General features: G+C 37.2%; 1 protein-coding gene across 1 annotated transcript in view; it reads right to left on the bottom strand.

Moving 5' to 3' along the window:
• The window catches only part of spred1 (sprouty related EVH1 domain containing 1), a 48314-nt gene extending 28493 nt beyond the window's left edge, over window positions 1–19821 (bottom strand). The window contains exon 1 of the mRNA XM_088648354.1: window positions 19217–19821. Within this exon, the coding sequence (XP_088504480.1) occupies window positions 19217–19248 (32 nt within the window). The 5' untranslated portion in view covers window positions 19249–19821. The remainder of the gene's footprint in view (window positions 1–19216) is intronic.
• Window positions 19822–20104: the final 283 nt, after the last annotated feature.

The raw sequence follows: 20104 nt of genomic DNA, 5'->3' as shown, positions 1-20104 counted from the left end.
ATAACCCAATTAAGATCCTGTAAAACCTTTGAATGATTAACATTTCCTAAACTTTCACCTACAAAAGGATGGTAAACCTCTGTCCCTTCCCACTATTTAAGTGACTTTAATACCAGTTTGATAAGGAGTGTACATTCCAATCTACAACCGGAAATCACAAAGGTCAATGCTTGCCAAAGATTACTTCTTATCAACCCTGTCACTTCTGGTTATATATTAAACAATAAAAAAAAACTTTGGAGGCATTTTACAATGGTACACTTCTCTTTGCCATGTTATAGACCTACATCCGAAACTTGAATGGATATAGAACAGATCTCTAATATTAATTCTCACTTGACATCTGACGTTTCATATTCTATATTGCTGAACATCATTAACAGTCCAGATTAGTAAAACCTACCAAGTCAGTTTGGATCTGTTGAATCCCTTATCTGCAAATGGAAAAAGAATTGGACCAAATTCAATTTGAGCCTAACCTCTATGAGTCAAGCCAAACACAGCTTCTTAGAAAGACCTAGACCTTGAAGAGTGGTGGCAAATGTATCTTGCATAGTTTCATCACACAGACACAATAAAGCAAATCTGAGACAAGTGTGTAAAAATGTGTTCCATTTTTAGGGTTTAAGATTGTTACTTTTATTTTAAACAAATACTACAAACACCTTGGTGTAAAGACTCTGCACTTAAAAAAATCCTGCTTACCCAGCCCTTTCAAGAAACCACTGATACTTGAAATGTTACATGCTCTCTCACACAAGCCTTCTGATATAGTCTGCATTTCTACAAACAGCATTTTCATTAAAAGAACAATCTTAAGTTCAATAACGAAAGCAATTTACTGGAATCACAGTACCTAAAATAGGTATTTATTCTTATATTATTTTAGGACAAAAAAATCTCAATACTGAAGCCAACCATATGACAAAAGGGCATTTATGCTAAGCAGGCATTCTGACTTATCTTGTTAAGCTTGGGTTGGTTATCTGTTCAGATCAAAAGAAAATCCTTCGGTTCATTATCTCTGGCACTGCTTTCTTTCTCAGTTACAAAGACTAGATATTTCATTCAAAAAGGTAAGCTGGAGATTTTCATTGCAAATAAAATAAGAATACTTATAACAGTAAAAAGGCTTACACCTGAAGAATCTAATACTAATATAGGACAGCAGATTAAGTGAATATTTCCTTGTTTTTGTCAAGCTAAAAAAAAATCAATTTCTAAACTCAACTAAATATTTACCAGGGTCCTACTTCAGTGTGAATTGGTTGAATTTAAGGTAATCACACCAGCCCACTAAAACTGGGCATTTCCTGAAACATTTTTCTCCTTTTAACATGAATATTTGCTGTAAAATACCAATAGTGACGAAGTCTACTCATATATTTTATTCACATTATCCTTCACAGGAAAAAATTCAGATTAGAAATGAAATATTCCACCAATCAGTGCTTACAATTCTGTCTGCTTTGCACAAAACCAGCCATAAAAACATGGTACTGTAACCATGTTAACCATGCACACCTTTTCCAAATGAATATTTTAAGGTAATAACATAAATGGGCAATTCATTGAACAGCTAAAATACTAGAGCATTAACTAAAACTAAGATAAAAGGCCTATCAATGTCAAACTAATTGAGTTGTAATTCCATTGTAAGTCCATCACGCACCACCATCTCTTCAATTTCAAATAAACCTCAAAAATATGCTTTGAAAAGATTGGCTCCCAAAAGACAAAAAATAGGTAACACTATAAATCTAATTCCAGTGACACTGTATTAAATACAGTTGATATATAATCACATTCAAAAGCTCAGTGGTATGATAAGTCAGTAAGAGTAATGAGAATAATAGTAATGAAAACAATATTTTTATAAATGTGAATATTCAGAGGAGACAGTTTAAAATTATTTTAGACTTAATTTATCTAAACTCAACGGGAAAAGAACAGATTTTTATTTTGTATGCATCTTTTCCAACTTCTCAACCTACAAAGGCATTATATTACATGAACTGCAAGATCTTGAAGTCCAGTTTTCTGAGCGCAGATGAAGCACTTTCTCCCTCCTGCAACCCCTTAAAGAAGCTGCACTCTTACACCTCAAGATCTCGGCACAACAGGGCTTGTCAGGAGATGGCCCAGGGTCTTCAGGTCTTTACACATCCCAACCCTAACAAATCGGTGCGCTTTAGTGAAAAGAGGGCTCCTATTATTGCCCCCTTTCTTTGTCTGCCCTAACGAAAGTAAACATTTGCTGTTCCTTACAAGGACAGCCTGAGGAGAGACAATCCACATCAGTTCCACAAGTAACACCCCTCCTCCAACCCCGCCACCCACCCTAACAACACCCAATCTAACCCTTATTGACAGGAAGGAAATGCCAAGAAAGCAGGAGCCATGTCACTCACACCACAAGGCCAGAAGGCAAGCAGCTGTCCCCCAGAGCAGTGACCAGAGCCTGACCTCCACATGCCAGTGGGCGGCCCACAGTCAACCTGAGGACAGAGGGGGTGAACTGCTAAATCACTGAACTTTTGGCATGAACAATAAATCACCCCAAATGGGAGTAAAATAATTTAGCCTCGCAATTTGAGCATCAATGCTTTATTGACCAGGGCACCACATTAAAAGACCTACTTGCTTTGTTTTGACTACACTTAAAACACTTTCAGCCATTAACAAGAAAATGTGTTTGGAGGTCGAAACAGTTCCCCTACAATGGCTGTTTAATCTTACCTTTGGATCAACCCATGATGTAGGACATCAAGAAGGCTTTAGCAACTACGGATCAACATAACTGTCCCCGTATTGATACAAATAAATAATATATTAAATTACACATCTGGAGTATAAAGATGTTCAAGTAGACATTTTTAACATTCAAATATTGGCATTCTTTAGAAGTAAATAATTTGTCATTGTCCTAGGTCTGATTTTAATTCAATCCAGATCTACATGAATCAGCAGGCTGTAAAATGATAGCATTATCACCTCAAAAGGATGTGGCATGTATGTCTCGTTTAACTGCTTCAACTTAAGCTGACAAAGCAGTGCTTGATGGCATGAGATTTTATGGTGCCGTTAGCTTTATTATGCCACTATGGTATAGGAACCGCAGTCTTACGGCTGTACCCCCTGCCTGAAGTTCTGCTACTCAATTCACCCTATAAAATATAGCTGGACAAAAACACGCCTCCTGCTTGCAAACATTCATCACAAAGGGCCTGGGAGAGAGGTGTTGCACAGAAACCACAGCATACGTTAAGCAATAAGTGCATTAACAATTAAAATTTCTATTCACTCTAGAGGACAATCACTGCATCCTCCTCAAAGAAAATGTAAGGCTCCAGAAGCCACGGACAGAAACAGAAAAAAAATCACTGACCTAATGTGTTGGGATTTAATTCTTTTTTTTATTCATATTTCTCCCCCTATGCCCCCCAACCCTCAACTGGAAGCTGGGTAGTGAGCAGGCACAATGGGACGAACCCGGGCTCCTCGCTGTGAGGGCACAGTCCAGTGAGCGCACAGTGAAGGCCAGAAGCCGATCTGCTGGCAGCGAAATGGGAACGCGATTCAAAATTATTCCAAGTTATTCTGCTGGATGACTGACTTCATTTCCGAAAAGTAAGGTCAAGGCACCCAGAGATCGAACGCTCAAGTTCGTCAGTAAACTGTAGATTAAAGACTTTCCTTCCGTAGGTCAATTCACACTGCTACTTTCTTTCATTAAACGGAATAGTTCACTAAATTCGTGTGCTACTTTATTTTTTCTTTGGATGGAGACCATATCTGAAAAGCCCTTCAACGTCCCTAGTTTTTTCAAACATAATTCACATAAAACTGACTGCAGTTCTCCCCTGTAGATTCCTGGATTATCAGACGAGTCCGTTTTGAAATGTTAAAATGTTTGGCCCTGCTTTGTATTAAAGATCAGTAAATGCCTGCATCATTCTCTTATATTTTTAGATTTACCTTAACCAAGCTTTCAGTCTAACCCCTGAACATGTACGACTGAAAAGTAAGATGAAAAAGCACTTTAAAAACTAATTTTATAGTAAATCCCTGTTTTAATCCAACAACAAATTCTGATGCATCTTTTTTTCTTTGACAATTTCAAATGAAGGTTATCAGAAAAAAAAAAACAGCCATGTCTTGATACAGCCAGTGGTAGACCCTTCATTGCTAAGCATACAATTTGAGAAGAAATTGAGGCACAGGAGACACTGGAGGTAGCACTAGCATTCAGCATAATAATTTTTACCTGCACATTACCAAACAACAGATCTCTAAGAGTACAAATTTGTATTGGAAATTTGAACACTGAGGTTACTTTAATTTACAGCTTTAACAATTTCATGGCAATGTTTAATCTGCTAGCAGGGGAAAAAATAAAGGCAGTATAAGAAATTCCTTGGAAAACCTCCACCCCATAACTTCAGTGTCTCTTAAACAAGTTTGAACTCTTTTTTAAAAAAGCATATGCATTCAGTTTCCAAGCACTCAAATCTACCGCATGGTAAGGTGGAAAACCAACACGCTGTGTGATCATGCTGACTGCCATGCGTCACAGAGCATGGGGACAATTCGTTGCCGAGCTTATAAGCGACTGTTTGTCTGGCCGGCAGCTAGAGCTGAAAATGCCGTCACACTGGATCAGCCCCTGGGCTTCCCATCGCTGAGGGCTGTGGCTGGGGCCCTGGCTGCATGCCAGCCCTCCTCTGCCTCACTATGTTCCACACAATGGCTGCTTCTCTGCTGAAATTTCACGTTATTAGATCCTAGGCTGGGGGTTTTGTGCTCACACAATATACAGTCACTGGAGCATGCTGCAGGAGAGACATGCTTTGCAAGTTAAGACTGGAAATTTCCTCATTTCATTAGCATTAGAAAGAAAAAAATGTCACTCCTTCACAGCACCAACAGGAGACTGCTGCTCAGGTTTCCTCTACGAGCTAGCAAAACAGAACAAAAAAAAAAATCTGGGAAAAAAAGTTCTTCATCTTTACAGAATTCTATATACGGTTTTTCAAAAGGGAGTGGGGACAATCTTAAAAATCAGATTGTACATAGCAAATGTTTTTTTTTTCCTACAGTAAGTCTTCAATAGTATTATGCTTAAAAATATTCTTTTTGCAATCGAACTCTATTCACTGACCCATTTGGAATATATTCCACGGCAAACTTTGGACATTTACTACTTCTAAACCATAATCAACGTTAAATAATGGTTATTTAAAAACATTTTCAAAGTTCCTAAACTTTTTCCTTTAAATGCTAAACACCATTTATTGAATATACTGCACAGAGGAATCAACCACTAACATTAACCCCTAGAACAGCGAACCATTAATTTGCAAGGTAAGGTGTGCATTTAAAAAACAAATCAATCACGTATACCAAGCACCTCGTGAGAACATCTCTTTTGTCCGTAAAAGGCTCCACATGTAAGGAGAAAGGCGGGCAGTGTGAACGTGCACACTGGTGAGCATGAATGGCCTCTGCAACACTGCGCTAGCACCAAAGGCCACACTGCACCAGTTATTTTATAGCTGTGCAACCAGTTAGCCTCCACACAGCAGGACATTACTCAGAGTATCCAGAAGAATGGGATTCTGACTCACAACGCGCTGTGTACTATACACCTCCATTCCACCCTTTCTGCAGAAAGTAAATGCCAAGCCCTGGTACAGATTCACTGTGAATCCCAACATCTAGAGGTTTAATAGAATGTTCCTATTAGCCAAAATAATCCAGTTTAAAGGCTTATATATAAGGAATTAATACAAATCGTACCATGCAACAAAGCTAGCAGAAGAACCACAATTAGCAAACAATGAACAGCTTCTCATTATATTTCAATTTGAAACACATCCTCACCCTGGGCTACACAGGACTGGATATACATTTAGCGTAACGCAAGTTACAAAAGGTTTACGTTGGATCCAGTACGTGCTTGGAGATCCTTTCGGTCACCATCAGAGGTACATTTTACACTCAGCTAGGCTTTGTTCTCACTCATGTGCTCCATTATCTCGTCCTTTTTCCCTGAAAATTGTGAATAACCCATACCGCAGTCAGTTTCATTTGCATTTAATTACTGAACAGGACACTGTGGGGTAATGAAACATGCAGTACAGAACTAATTCATTATCAGGTAATTCTCGTTTAGCCAGCATTCCATTTATGTTCTGTTCTTTAAGTGTAAGTCATATTTTGTTTTTATTTTATAGGGTTTTATTTTTTTCTTTTACTAATTATTCTATTTTGAAATTCCACAAATAAGATAACAATAACCAAAAGGGGGGACATTTATCTTTGCCTTCACCATACAAAACACTCAACATAAAATAAATACATATGTACACATCTCTCTGCTCAGGTTATTCTTTTATTTATTTTATTCTTATGCGGTTATAATACTCTGTAAGTGTTTATCCAACAGCTAAAAGACAGTCACTTCAAACAGATAAAATTCATAGTGAGACTTTCGGAATGGAACCCTTACACGCAAGTTGTGTTATAGATGCACATGATTAAATTGCCAACAAAAATCATTCAAGAAATGCTCGAATTACTGTTCTCTTGCAAACTTTGAAGTTACGTCTTAGCTCTATACTGAAGCATATAGTCCTATATAGTTCTCATATAATTAGTGAATGCCATTTAAAAACATAGCTGAATAGTCATCATATATACAGTCGAGAACCTCTGAGAACTGATGACTGTCGATATACCACTAAATCAATAATATTAAAACAATGGAATTGTAATACTTAAAATAAAAACACAAACTAGCCACTTTGTCCCAAATAATTAGAAACTGATCAGTTAATCTAGAGCAAGTCAACTGGATAGAATACATTCTGAAACCTGCTAAATAATGCAAATCTCATAAGCAGATAAGCAGAAAAAAAACAATCCACAGCTAATAAAAATAATGTATATTCAAGTCACAGGGACTGAAACCAATGGTGGAAATTAAAGATGTAGTCACACTACACACATAAAAGTAAAGTACTCTAAAACTTGTACACTTAAATTGGCACCCAACGCATAACTTATTCATCTATGACAGAGACAAAATGACAAAATGAAGCCTGTGTGCTTCAGTGCTTTTCAGCTTCACCCTTTTTTGCATGAGATTGTGGCTGACCCATGTGGAACACTGACTGGGGTTTTAATTGCAGTGAATGTGCAGTAATTACTCTGCTGCCAGTGTGTGACTGAGTGCCTGTCTCTCTGCGACGCAGCCTGCATGCAGTTCCACCTCTCTGTGGTGCAAGCATGGATGGAGTAGGTGGAGAACTGTGGCTGCTGCAGAGAAGCACTTCAGCTCAGGCCTGAAGGGTGGGGTGTATTTTAAAACATTGCATCATAAAATCTTTAGGCTGTATTTATAAATCCTACTTGTTAACAGGAAGTCGAATGCCTGAGCTCGGTATTTTCATACAAAAGTCAGTTTTCCCCCACATTCAGGTCTAGGTGGACATGTTACCTGTTGTAACATGGTGCCAATTAATCCATTCCATTTCAATCTTTTGCATCTCTTCCACTCAGAGGTTAACTGATCACGTCTAACCGATCTAAGTGATTAACCTGTATTTTTACCCACAAGAGACATTTGTATAAAATCAAAACCAGAAACCAAAAGGTAAAAAAATCAAAATTCTGTCTTTAATATTAACACATTTCTTTAAAGTAGATGAAAGGGCCATATTAATGTTCCCAAATGCATTGCTATAATTAATACTTACAAAGTACATGTAATCAGGCTCCACAAGCTCCTAAAGTTCACAAATATTCCTCATCTGATAGCTAACCCTTACAGCAGATGAATGCACAGTACAGGAATGGATCTGTAGGTAAGCAACACGCTGTGTGCCATTATTCAATTTTGAATAATTAAATCCATGTCCCAGTATCTAATTTAAAAGATAATAAACTTGTGTTTAATTCCTTTTACAACAAGCATGAACTATTATGATTTAGACATTTAAAAAAGGAGGAAGGAGGTAGCTGCTAAACAGATATTTACCACGTGTCTTTACTCATTTTGTGTACTAGGATAATTAAAAACAGCATTCTGACTCAAAGCATTCTTTTTGCTATCTTAAGAAACGGGTCTAAAGTTCACATGTAGGACTGGTTAACCGAGTTGCTGGGTTTAGGAAACTAGCAAGATAAGGGCAATTTCACAAACACTGGCCTACAGTAAACAGAACTCTAAAACCTTTACTGTATTTCTACAGCAATACGAGGAACTGAATGATCGTACAAAATTTCAGTGTACAGAAAAAAACATTTGCAGTGAAGCTACAAACATGATGAGAACGGTTACAAAACAACAGCCTTGCAAATGGATGTTAAAAATCAACTACTGGAATTTACCAAATTAAAAAAAATATACCTTCTATAACTTGCATGCATGAAGTCATTGCTTCGGGACTTTAGAAAACAGTTTAAAACACTGACATTTTAAAAGTACAATGCATTTAAGAATAAAGAAAAAATACTTTCAGAATTGTACATGTACATGGAAAAATATATACTGAAACAAATAAATGCGAAATATGTAGAAAGATGAATGATTTAGCTTTAACAACATTTGATTTGGGCTCTACTTTTTAAGTGCTTATGCTAAAGAAATCTACACACTTCAGAATTACCTTCATTTGACAAGTTTATTTATAAAATTAACATTCCCTAAAAAACACGCCCATGTTAATATCCTAGGATGTGCATAACTTTATTTTGATAATTTTGCTTTTCCAGCCAGATGAGGAGGAATCCAATCAACTCATCTAAGTCATCATTGGGAAATTTTAAGCTGAACAAGATTCGAGTCGCTTATTTTCAGATCCGCACAATCGTTTCACAATTCTTTTTATAGTTCACAATAAAACAAAATCACCAAAACCATTTTTTAACTGTATATATTCTGTTATTAACCAAGCAGAGGACGGTTTATTGGCCAAATAAAAGCAAAAATCAGTTAGGATATAAAAAACTAAAGTATCTTAATTACATAGCCAGACATGACCTTTAAAAGCCTGGGATTGTTTTATTAGGGTAAGATCGGTCTCTTTAGTTGGCTGCCTGCACCATACTATTACCATCAGTTCTAAACCTTTGAAGATTTTTAAAGCTCGTTTGGTTTCTTTCTAGGCTGGTTTACTTCTAAAAATTCTAATTTTCCTTTATCTGATACAGCAAAGAAAAGGCAGATTTCTGTTGTTCACTGCTGGTGCGCTAATTTAGGTTGGGATTGCCTTTGTCAGTTCTAGTAGTCTATAATCTTTAGAAGAATGAGGTTTTACTAAATCCATTAATCCTGAAATATATCATATTAAATGATCCAACCAAACATTCAAGGTGGAGAAAGTTTAAAATTAATATCAATATGACCAAATGTTATATACTGTGGTATATGTTATGAGTTATTACATTTCGTGACTTTCTTGAGTTTCCTTAGACAACCGTTTTTCTTAAAATGTTTCTCTGAATAATAGAAAATATTTTTTAATAGTACTGTAACGCTGACTCATTGGAAATTAATTTTAAGAATGTTAGTAATTTTGGTACAGATTAAAAATAACTGATGACTATTTGGGGAAAAAAAGCTATATGCTTATAGGCATAATATAAGTACATATTTTACAACAGATCACAGTTATCCACTAATTCTATTACACAAAAATAAGTTGGGAGAACAGTGCAAAATCTGGGAAAATCTGCCTGCAGAGAAAGTGATTTTCTTCTAATCTATGCCTTCCTATATAACCTTTGAACATCTCTCCAGATAACCAGTAATACAAATGTAATGAAAAGACCAAATGAAAGCACTGTTTTAATGTCCATCAACAATAGTGTTAGGTCAGATCTAGCTTGATGCACAATTTCTAATTTGACTGAACATCACAGTTTGTAGGGTCAAATATTAGATTAGTGCCACACCCATTTCAGACCGAGATTCCAGTGAAAAGCCACACCCAGCTGAAGCAAAAAATAAAAAAGTCACAAACAGGTACAAGAGCAGAATATTGTCTTAAATAGGAAAATGCACTTTGACTTGGTTCTTTTGATCCTGGCTTGGCCTCCTCCTTTTCAAAGCCTTAAATACAATGTAAAGTTCAATATCTGACTATGAATGTATCTTGAATTTTCATGCTTCTGTAGAAAAGCATATTCAAGTAGTAAAGCTTTAAACCAAAGATTATCTTTAAAAACACCAAGTGGTTTAAGCAGACATCTAAATCATTCAACCCTAATTTTTTGTCTTTGAAATAAGCTAGCACTTAATTGTCCTGGGAGAAAATATTACTTACTACAAAACCCAGTGAAATATTCATTATGAGAGAATAGCAATTAACACCCTCCCTGAAACCAAATAAAAATTTCCCGTTTGAAAGCTGCACTTCAGCACCTTGCCGTCAAAGTGCAAGACACCAGTGTGCCTGTTATAACGTATTTATTGGATCATACAGATTCTAAACAAGCTTTCATTACTAGATTTAGGAAAATGCACGCACCACAATGTTCCCTTTCCCTGCACTGCTGCAGAATTATAAATTAAAGCATCCCATATGTGAATCAAAAGCAAACTATTCTGAAACATCAATCACACCACATATTAAGATGATCTTAATTTGAACCACAAGCATTTGGCAAATTAAAAACTTGAGCAGCGATTACAGAAAAAGGGGACCACAAATTTGGATTGCAGTGGAGTCTCAGCATGCTTTGATGTAAATGTAGAGTCCATGGAGACTTTATTAAAATTTCCAAAGTTGATGAATTTCCTCAGAAAAAAAGGAGGGGAAAATTCTGATAAAGGGGGCTAAAAATGTCACAGTCAAGCATGTAGCCGTGCACTAATTCCTTTACCAAATTCACTGACCGAGACTACATTTATCACAGGAATAATTTCTGATGTCTGATGAATGTGACCGCTGGACCTACTTTGCTGCAACAGAAAAAAAAATTGTGCAGATTTTTTTTTTACTTCTAAATTTAAAAAAAATCATCCTGGCAATTTTGACTTTCGAAGAAAGGAACAGAAAAACAGAGATGACATAAAAACCTCCCATGGGTTCCAGGCTAATTACGCACATCTTGCGTTACCAAGTCTTGCTTTCCACATACGCATGTGTGAAATGACGTGCGTGTGAGTGTGTATATTAGGGATGTCATGGCATGCTAGTCTCATGGTTTACTGTGAGATTATTTTACAGTTACACAACTGTATTGACAGTTTACAGCAGTAAGAATTAGTAAATGTTTTTCCAGTTCCACTCATTCTGGCCCGCTCTAAACCTGGAATCGCTGAGGTTGTTGAACATGCACCATATACATCGGCTTTTTTGGTGTTTTGAAATGACATATCATTTGTTCATCTACACGGAGAAACAGTAATGTAGCCTCAATGTAGACCTTCAGCATGTGAGAACCCACCTGTTTCAATTTTTGTTGTCAAAACAGACATCCTTCTGTTGTCCAGTGTTCTTTTTCACTGAAAAAGCCCAATCTCCAACCTATGCCTTTAGTTGCTCAAGTAGAGCACAGCAATGCTGTGCTGAAGTGATGCCACAACTGCCATCTCACTACAGTTAAGTAGAAGTCAACATTCACAATGCTGCTGTAAGGACTGTAAATACAGCAGCAAAACGCAAATCTGAAGATCAATTGCAACACTTGGAAACAATTAAAAAATGAGTATGTATACAAACTCCTAAAGTCTGATATTGGACCATAAGCGCACTCATAACAAAACAGTGGTTAAATTAAAATACAGTTTTTACACACGTGGTTTATTGTGGTTATTGCATATGTAACAGACAGTACCCATTCTTCACACCCTGAAATCAATAACATTCGTTGAACCAATACTTAACGAGCAGAAAATGAATACTCATATGTGGAAGGTCTTGTCACAGACAAGTCAATATTTTGCAGCATCCAGGCCAAATAGCAAGACATCCTGATTGAAACAGAGCCGCAATTAGTGAAAAATAATGAAACATAATGGGTGGCTTTGTTTGGGTGTAGTAAGATGGCTGCAGGCAGTCTCCCAGAGACTTCAACTTCTGCCATGGCCTGTTAGTGGAGTGTGTTTGCAAGTCACTGCAGATCAGTTATGTTTGACTAACACTATTCCTAACACGGCCATCTCAAAGAGCAGCCATGCAGGTGATGCACAGTTTAAATTAGTTCTGCATCCAGACTCGACTTTGAGAACATCAGACACTATAACATACCAAAGATGGGACATGAAAAGAATTTAAATACCGTTTAAAAACTACACTGAATATGTATTATCGTTTATATGGATTACATTTAAAATACAGCCTTCAGCGGATTTAGCAGGAGGCTAGGTGCTTGAAAAAGTCATTCATGCTGGACCTATAAATACAAATGGCAAATTATAAATACTGATTTGTATTTTAACCATATAAACTCGATTTATACTGATATATTATATTTTAGTTTTTTGTAAAAAAATTGTATGTTAAGAAATTAGAATAAACCACAGGATGTTGATAAGTGCTATATACAGTGTCCTCTACATAAATTCACAACCCCCATGAAACTGTATATAGAAATTTAGATGTAAGACCAGACAGTAAAGTTTTTAGAGCTAAGTTTCAACTTGAAGGGGCCCTCAGTCAATAAAGGCTTGAGCTGTGCGTGTATCCAGCTAATTAGAACATACGCTAGTTGACGTCATATTCACCACCCTGACATTAAGGTTCAGCTCCTCACCAAACCAAAGGTGAAAGATGAGTCCTTGAGTCTTGTTTTCAAGCAAGCACACCATTTTACCATCATTACTCCAAATATTTGTAAATTACCTGCACATTAAACCACAGTGTAGACAGGACGAGATGGGGCACTGAACTTGAAGAAAGCTCAGGGATATCGGCTTGGCTTTGTATCACTCTAAGCCGTCCTGAAGAAGTAATGTGATCGTACGGAGCATCAATACACAGTTGGTATCATCGTGCTTCTGGACACGGCATTGGCAAATCCTTGTAAAATTCTGCCTCAGTGCTCTTCGGTTTAAAACTGTAACCACCATACTAGAAGTAATTTCAGCTCATCCAAAAATGCCATCCAAATAATTTTTTCACACACCACTAGTGACTCACCAACAAACCACTTATTTGTGACCATGTTTGAACATGACCAATTTAAGCTTAAACGAAACTAAAAGCTAAAATGCACCTTGTGGAGTCTGTGCTTATGTAACGGGTTTTGGAATACTGGCATTGAAAATGAACGCCGTAACAGTAACTAGTGGTTTTCTTTCACCACATATCAGTCATCTGCTGCTGTGGTTCACCATGAATGACCTCATCCTCGATGTCTATAACCATCTCCAGTCTCTTGGTAACCCTCCCAATGTCTCTGTCATGCCTTGGTACACATCAAGTACACCTGCCAGATCTTCTGAAATGGCAGCTCTCCATCCAATCACTGTCCATTTCACAGTAGTGGAAAAACATTTCTCACACCATATCAATTTATCGCGAGGTACTGTACCGAGGTCACCTGATGTTAGAACTGAATTCCCTCTGTATTCCCTTGAAGTTAAAATTTTGTAAATACAAGAGGATTACAGCAGTGTGCTTGTATGAAAACGGAGTACATCAGGCACTAATGAAAACCTTGAACTTCACCATGGTGTGCACCCGGTTATTATATCATACAGCCCGTTTCACCACAGGACGTAGAGGGAATTCTAAAACATATGCTGACCCTTTAACTGCTGTGCTGTATAGAAATAAAACTTCAGCAAATGCTAGTGTATCTTAGATTTTATCCCCAGTTCAAGACACAACCTCCTAATATTTTATATTACATGGCTGAATTGCTCGTTTGAAAAGCATCCTGTCTGGTTCAAAGGCAGACATAAGTCCTAAAACCCTTTTTCTGTTCAAAGAGTGAAAAAACTTAGGGCACAAGGTTTCAGTCTTTCCATCTGCACCCTTTTAAGGCCCAGAGCTTCAAAGGGGGAAAAACAGCCTTAACCCAGCTGCAGCTACAAACAAGGCCAACCTTCATTCCTAGCTCACACAATTGTAAACAATATTAAGGTTGTGGAGATTTGTATTAAAAGTGATTGTTTGCCAGAAAAAACCTGCTAACTATGCAAAATGCCATTAAAAATTATATAACGTATCAACCATACAGTTATAGAATAGCTACACAAAGCACAGTGAAACAATACAACCTGCTAGTTTTTTGGCAAAGAACAAATGGCTTCAAATGTGACGTTTGCCAGAGTAGTATTCCTGGATATTTTGTAAAAACAACCTTTCTTCTGGATCAGCGTCATTGCCTCCCACCAACAAGAACAATTTCTTGAGCTGCAATAGCAGACAACATCACACTATAAAACCATCACAGGTAAACCCCCCAAAAAGACACAGAACATATAAATATCAATGAGCTTATCTGAAAACAAGAGCTAGAATAGTTCACGTTCTGAGAGTGGAATACAAATGCCGGATTTTATATATCGGCTAAAAACTACTTTCAAGAGCACTTGTTCACGAAGTGCAATGTCAAAATATAATATATAGCTTAAAAATCTGTGTGAAATTGCCGTTTTTTAAACATGACTATTCTCTATGACATTTAAACTGGTTTCACGGACTGCTCCTGAAATACTCAGAGGAAGTGAAAAGGGCCGAAAGGGGGAAGTGGCTTAAGTTTAAATTTAAACAACTTTACTCCAACCCTGGGAAGAAAATGAACAATGCTTCTTTAGTAGTTGTTTAATTATAGAAATGCCCCCCCCCCCCATACAAGAGAAAAAAATACCAGAAAAAAAATTAAATCCTTCATTATACCTAAAAAAAAGGGATACAATACGGATGTCTCCAAAAATAAATGCACTGAATAATAGGCAGAATTATGCAATTTAATTTATCATCATCCCTGAAAGATTATTCATAACTTTTTAATTCCCTTCTAAAAATAAGAAAGGAACAAAACTCCAGGTATGACCCTCCCCCGTAGCTTTTAAAAAAGGACAAGCAATTTGTAAAACAATCTTCTGAAATGGTTAGCATAAAATACAGAAGCAAAACCTGTCACATCACACCCAAAACAGCGTCAAGCAAGCAAGTTCCTCAGCCCTCTGCAGAGCTGCTCTCCACAGGGAGGAATGCTGCAGGAAAAGAATAAAAAAAGGGATGGTAGATAACGAGAAAATGAAAAGCAAAAACCAAGTTTTGCCAGATTCGGATGGAATTATCCTAAAAGGTTTACATTGATCATCATATTATGTCCTATCCTAATGTGATCATTTGACTGCCAAATTACACATTTAAGACTAATATTATTTTCAGATTCTTATATTATCATTGATTCTCTTTTAAATGGTGGCAAACTTACAGACTTGACGTTTCAAAGACTAGCGTTTTCTGTTCCAAATGCACATTTTGCCCCTTTCATTAAAACATTTACATTTGAGCTCACTCCCTCATCATTTCCCCAGAACGCAGTTTAAATTTAAATGATCATATCATAACAATATTCACATGACAGAGAGAAAAAAAGAGAACATTGGCATATTCCATGTATAATGCCTAATGTTGGTAGTAAATGCAGGTCCAAAAATTTTTGTGTCCATTAGGATATTTAATTTTAGAAGTACTGTCATATGTACATTTATTTTCAAACAATTTGCATGATTCATATTTCAAGAATAATTTCTAAAATGTGTGACATAAAAGACCTTAGAAAGATTAACAGTCCCTATCTACGGAAAGAGTAGAAATACTAAGCCTGTCACAGAGTTCTGTATATTTTGAATAGAAACATCTCAGATCACCAGGCATTTTTCTTAATGAAAATTAACACTTAGCTTTCACAACATGCTAGATTAGGTTAACGGAGGTAGAACAGAAACATCTGCTCCAATCCTGTTGTACTGTACATAACGTTCTCGTGATGTCTGAAGTGTTCTCCCCACACAATCCTCTCTCCCCAGTTTTGCACCCCATGCTACATAAGATGAATGACAGTGACCAAGACTGCGCTGTTAAGTGTTGTTAAGGATTAATTGATACTAGATATGCAGCCTATATTTACACTGCTATGTTTCTGTTAGCAGAACACATTTACATTAAATACATTTAAAAAATATGTGGTAGGACAATCAGTTCTGAAATAAAACTAGTCACACCATCTCAAAACGGGGGGAAAATGTAAAGAGATATCATTAGAATAAATGGCTTTTCAGAAAAAAAATCCCAATTTGGATCTACAGACATTTTGGATTGGAAGATTTCTCTACTTGTTAAAACTGTGGGGCTGGCAAGGAGTTTACCAAGATGAACGCATTACAGGTCCACCACCTTATACCTTCACCTCAGCTTAGCTGCAGGTTTCATAACACACCACAACAGTGAACAAAACGGCATCTGTACTGTCTGACTTTAATTAGTTGTGAATAAAAATTGGCCCAAATTGCATGAAAGACCTTTTCACTACAGACCGTAATGACCAAATCAAACCTGATTTCTGTCTGAATAGTGGTGGCATAGATTTCAATGTATTGCTACTATATTTTGATCAAAATGAAAAAAAAGTTAAAAAACACAGCATATTACTCTCTATATTCCATGGTTTCCACTACAAAGGAAATAATGCTCAAAACAAAAATGAACAGTATATGAAATACTGAATTGCTGTTTTCATTACATATAATACACTCGGATTCATTTCAACCCGAAAGAGGATCTTTGTCATTTGTTGAACACAGGAAGAATTGAATGGTTGAAAAAAAAAAAAAGAACATTGCAGAGTTCATATGAAATTCGCTCACGACAAACAGACCCCCTCAGGAACACCCCGAGAAAAAGGAAACTGCAGTTGCGTTGTCACCACATTTATACACTGCAACAGAGATCTTCCACCCTAACCTCAGCCATTCTTGTGCACAGGCTTACATTAAGACTAATAAAGATGTACAGAGAAAAGGATGTAAATTTCATCATCCTGAAGCCTGACTGTCTATAGTCACTGATCCTCAACACGTAACATGACAGACATTTGTTGTTCCCATTAACGTAAAAAGGGAGCCCAGATTTTAACAACCTCCAAAGATAAAGAAAAAAGGATTATAAAAAAAGCTTTAGCATAATGCTTCTATTCAGTTTAAAACAATCTGATTTGGTCGCACGCTACAAAAACCTACAGATTTTGGGGACAGTGTTGAGAGCACGCATGAAGAACAATCCATGTTCATACAGGCAAGACCGCAGATGCTGATACACATCGATGTGCCATAAATTCTAAGACACAAAATCTCCCAAAACCATTTCTATATTGTACACATAGCAATGGTCTACATATTTCATTCATTCTCACAAACATCAGCTATTTTTTTCCCCCACTAATCATTCAACATAGGTTTATCTTACAGTTAAACGAATCAAAATGGCATCCCCACAGATCTCGGAAATATTCAGCTTCTTTGTGCCTCCATCTGTGTTCAGAAATATGTACGTGTGTTCTTGTGCACTTCAGAAAATCATAATTGTTTTTTGATCAAAAGCATATGTAATCCCAGAACGCCTTATTTAAAACCAACATTTCCCATGGAATAAATATTTGGCCTTTAATACCATGGTTTTAATACCATGGATTATTGTTAATACCGAGTCTGCAGACATGCTGATGTGGAACAAATTTCACCTCAAATGCTTAAATCCAAAATGATGCAGGAAACGAATAAGATGGAATAGAACTCGGCTAAAAACCCACTGTGAACACATTTTAAGGCACCTCCTTTTGGGCTGAGCAATGGTATTTATTTCGGTTGAGCCCCATCTTCCATGAGTCTATGAATGTGAATGCCCTTTGACTAAGATCACTTTCTTACGTGCACCAAACGGAGGTGCGGTACAGTATCGACACCAGCATTGTACGGTAGGGGAACATAGCTGTCTTTTTAAGGAGTGGCAGCTGACCACGTTTTCCCATCTCCTTGACAAGACCTGGCCGCTATTCGATTGCGGATAGAATCTTTGTGTGATCGCCCGTGCAGTGCTGAGACACTCTGTATGTACAGTGTACAATGAATGGGCAGCCAGGTACTTTATGAATGGAAATGATCATGTGATCGCAGCACCTCCCTGAGCTGATATTTCTCACTGACTGTCAACAAGCACACGCAGCGATGAGCCCATTTATACACCCTGGATTTCCAAGGCGAAATACAGCCCCAGTGTAAAAACGAAACTTCGGGACGTTAACAAGCAGGGTCCCCTTACATTTGCGCCACAAATTCGGTCGATTTTCGGTGCCGCTTCCTTCTTTTAACATTTTTTATGAATGAAGATTGTGGTATGCAAATGAGTGTGATTGAGAAAAAAATATGGCGTCTTCAGCTTTTTTGAGTCACTGACATTGCAGCAGAGACATTCTTATTGATAAAAAAAATCGACAATGAAAATAAATGCTCTAGTATTATTATCCGTCTCATAAAAAGACTAACATCCCAAAATACATATTAGAAATCCCCGGAATCCAAAACGCCTATTAAATGCGAAATCTTTGGTAGGTGAAATGCATTTTTCGAAACGTAAAATAGTGAAAGATTATATTTTAGACAGATTTAAAGGACAGGAACAAATGGAAAGTTCTGTTGTCGCAGTTAAATTTAGTTAAATTTTACCACTCAGAAACGTTTTTTTTGCGGTCTTAATCAAGTCTCTATAAAACAAAATCAGCAAATAAGTATTAAATGATATTAGTACTCCCCGAAGCAAATCCAGCAAATCGCTCCGAAGCCTATATTAATACAGTAAAAGGAGTATTTAGCGAACCTGACGAGCTCTACAGATATTAATTGTAAATAAGACGATTAAAAACACCATAAATACCTACCATCTTATGTAAAATAGACATTCGATTTAACTATGTAATATCATCCATTTTCCAAGCGACACCGACAAATTGCATTGATAAGTGTATCATTTAGGGTGCTGTTTATGGTGTTGCATTTTTCTCTCTAGTATCCATGTGTTTTTTTTTATTAAGTTAGCCACCTAGATAGTCATCTTAAGCTATAGCCCAGCTATACTCCGGTACTAACGCTGTAGTATGAAGTCCTAAGCTACCCACTGAAACCAGCAATACAAAACCAAGAAATCGAAGAACATTTAACAATAACGCAAAAATAAAAACGCAAACTTACTCGTTGTTTGGATTTGCCGACTCCTCGCTCATTTTTTCTCACCGGGATCCGAACCCTAGCAGTAGCACCGACGACGTAGCCACGGTGAGAAAATTAGCCGCAAATATCACCATTTTCTTTCACACAAAAACGCCAGTTTATTTGGATAACAAAAAGAGGGTTCACAATATAAATTGCATCACAGCGCTGTGCTAGAAACCAAAAGGAACTAAATCGAGCAAGGGAAAAGCAATCGGGTGCTCTTCATATCTCTTCCTGCAGCAAAATCCGACCACCACAACATCAACATCTTCACCATCACCCTCAGCAACGATCAACTAACTCCAGCGCTTTAATAAAACCACAAAACGACAATTTTGGCACGTTATTGGTAGCAAATCCCTCGGCAACTCTGGACACCAGCACAGAGCAGGGCTGCAGGGTTGCTTCGTCGGTGTATAATTCCAACCTTCAGAACTGAAAAAAGTTAAGTTTCTTTTTCTCTTTTCTACAAAAACGAGGCGAAAGAAGCGCTAAAATTCAATGAGAAGTTACAACACATCTGCCTTCCTCGAACTCCATTTTCAACTCGACCGTGCACATAGGAAAACTGGGCGGAAGCGTTGACCTCAGCTCTTGGCTGGATCCTTCCGCGGTAATTTGACAAAATACAACAAAATGGATGTTTTCTGAGCACATTCAAGCCCGCGTGGGTTTTAATTCACACACAACTGAATTTAAAAAAAAATATATTCGTCCCGTGAGGGTTTGTGGTCAGGCTGCGTTGTTTTCCCAAAGTTGCCACAAAATAGTCCGCGCACTTCCCAAAAGAAGTTGCCTCTCAGTCACATAGGAGTGCAGTGATACGAACAAAAGGGACGAGTCTGTGTGATAGCACGCATAGCAGAG

The sequence above is a fragment of the Lepisosteus platostomus genome, chromosome 10 (assembly GCF_059453375.1).
Source record: "Lepisosteus platostomus isolate fLepPlt1 chromosome 10, fLepPlt1.hap1, whole genome shotgun sequence".
NCBI classification, from domain to species: Eukaryota; Metazoa; Chordata; class Actinopteri; order Semionotiformes; family Lepisosteidae; genus Lepisosteus; species Lepisosteus platostomus.
Note: the sequence above shows the minus strand (reverse complement) of the source record. Positions and strands in the feature narration are given on the sequence as shown.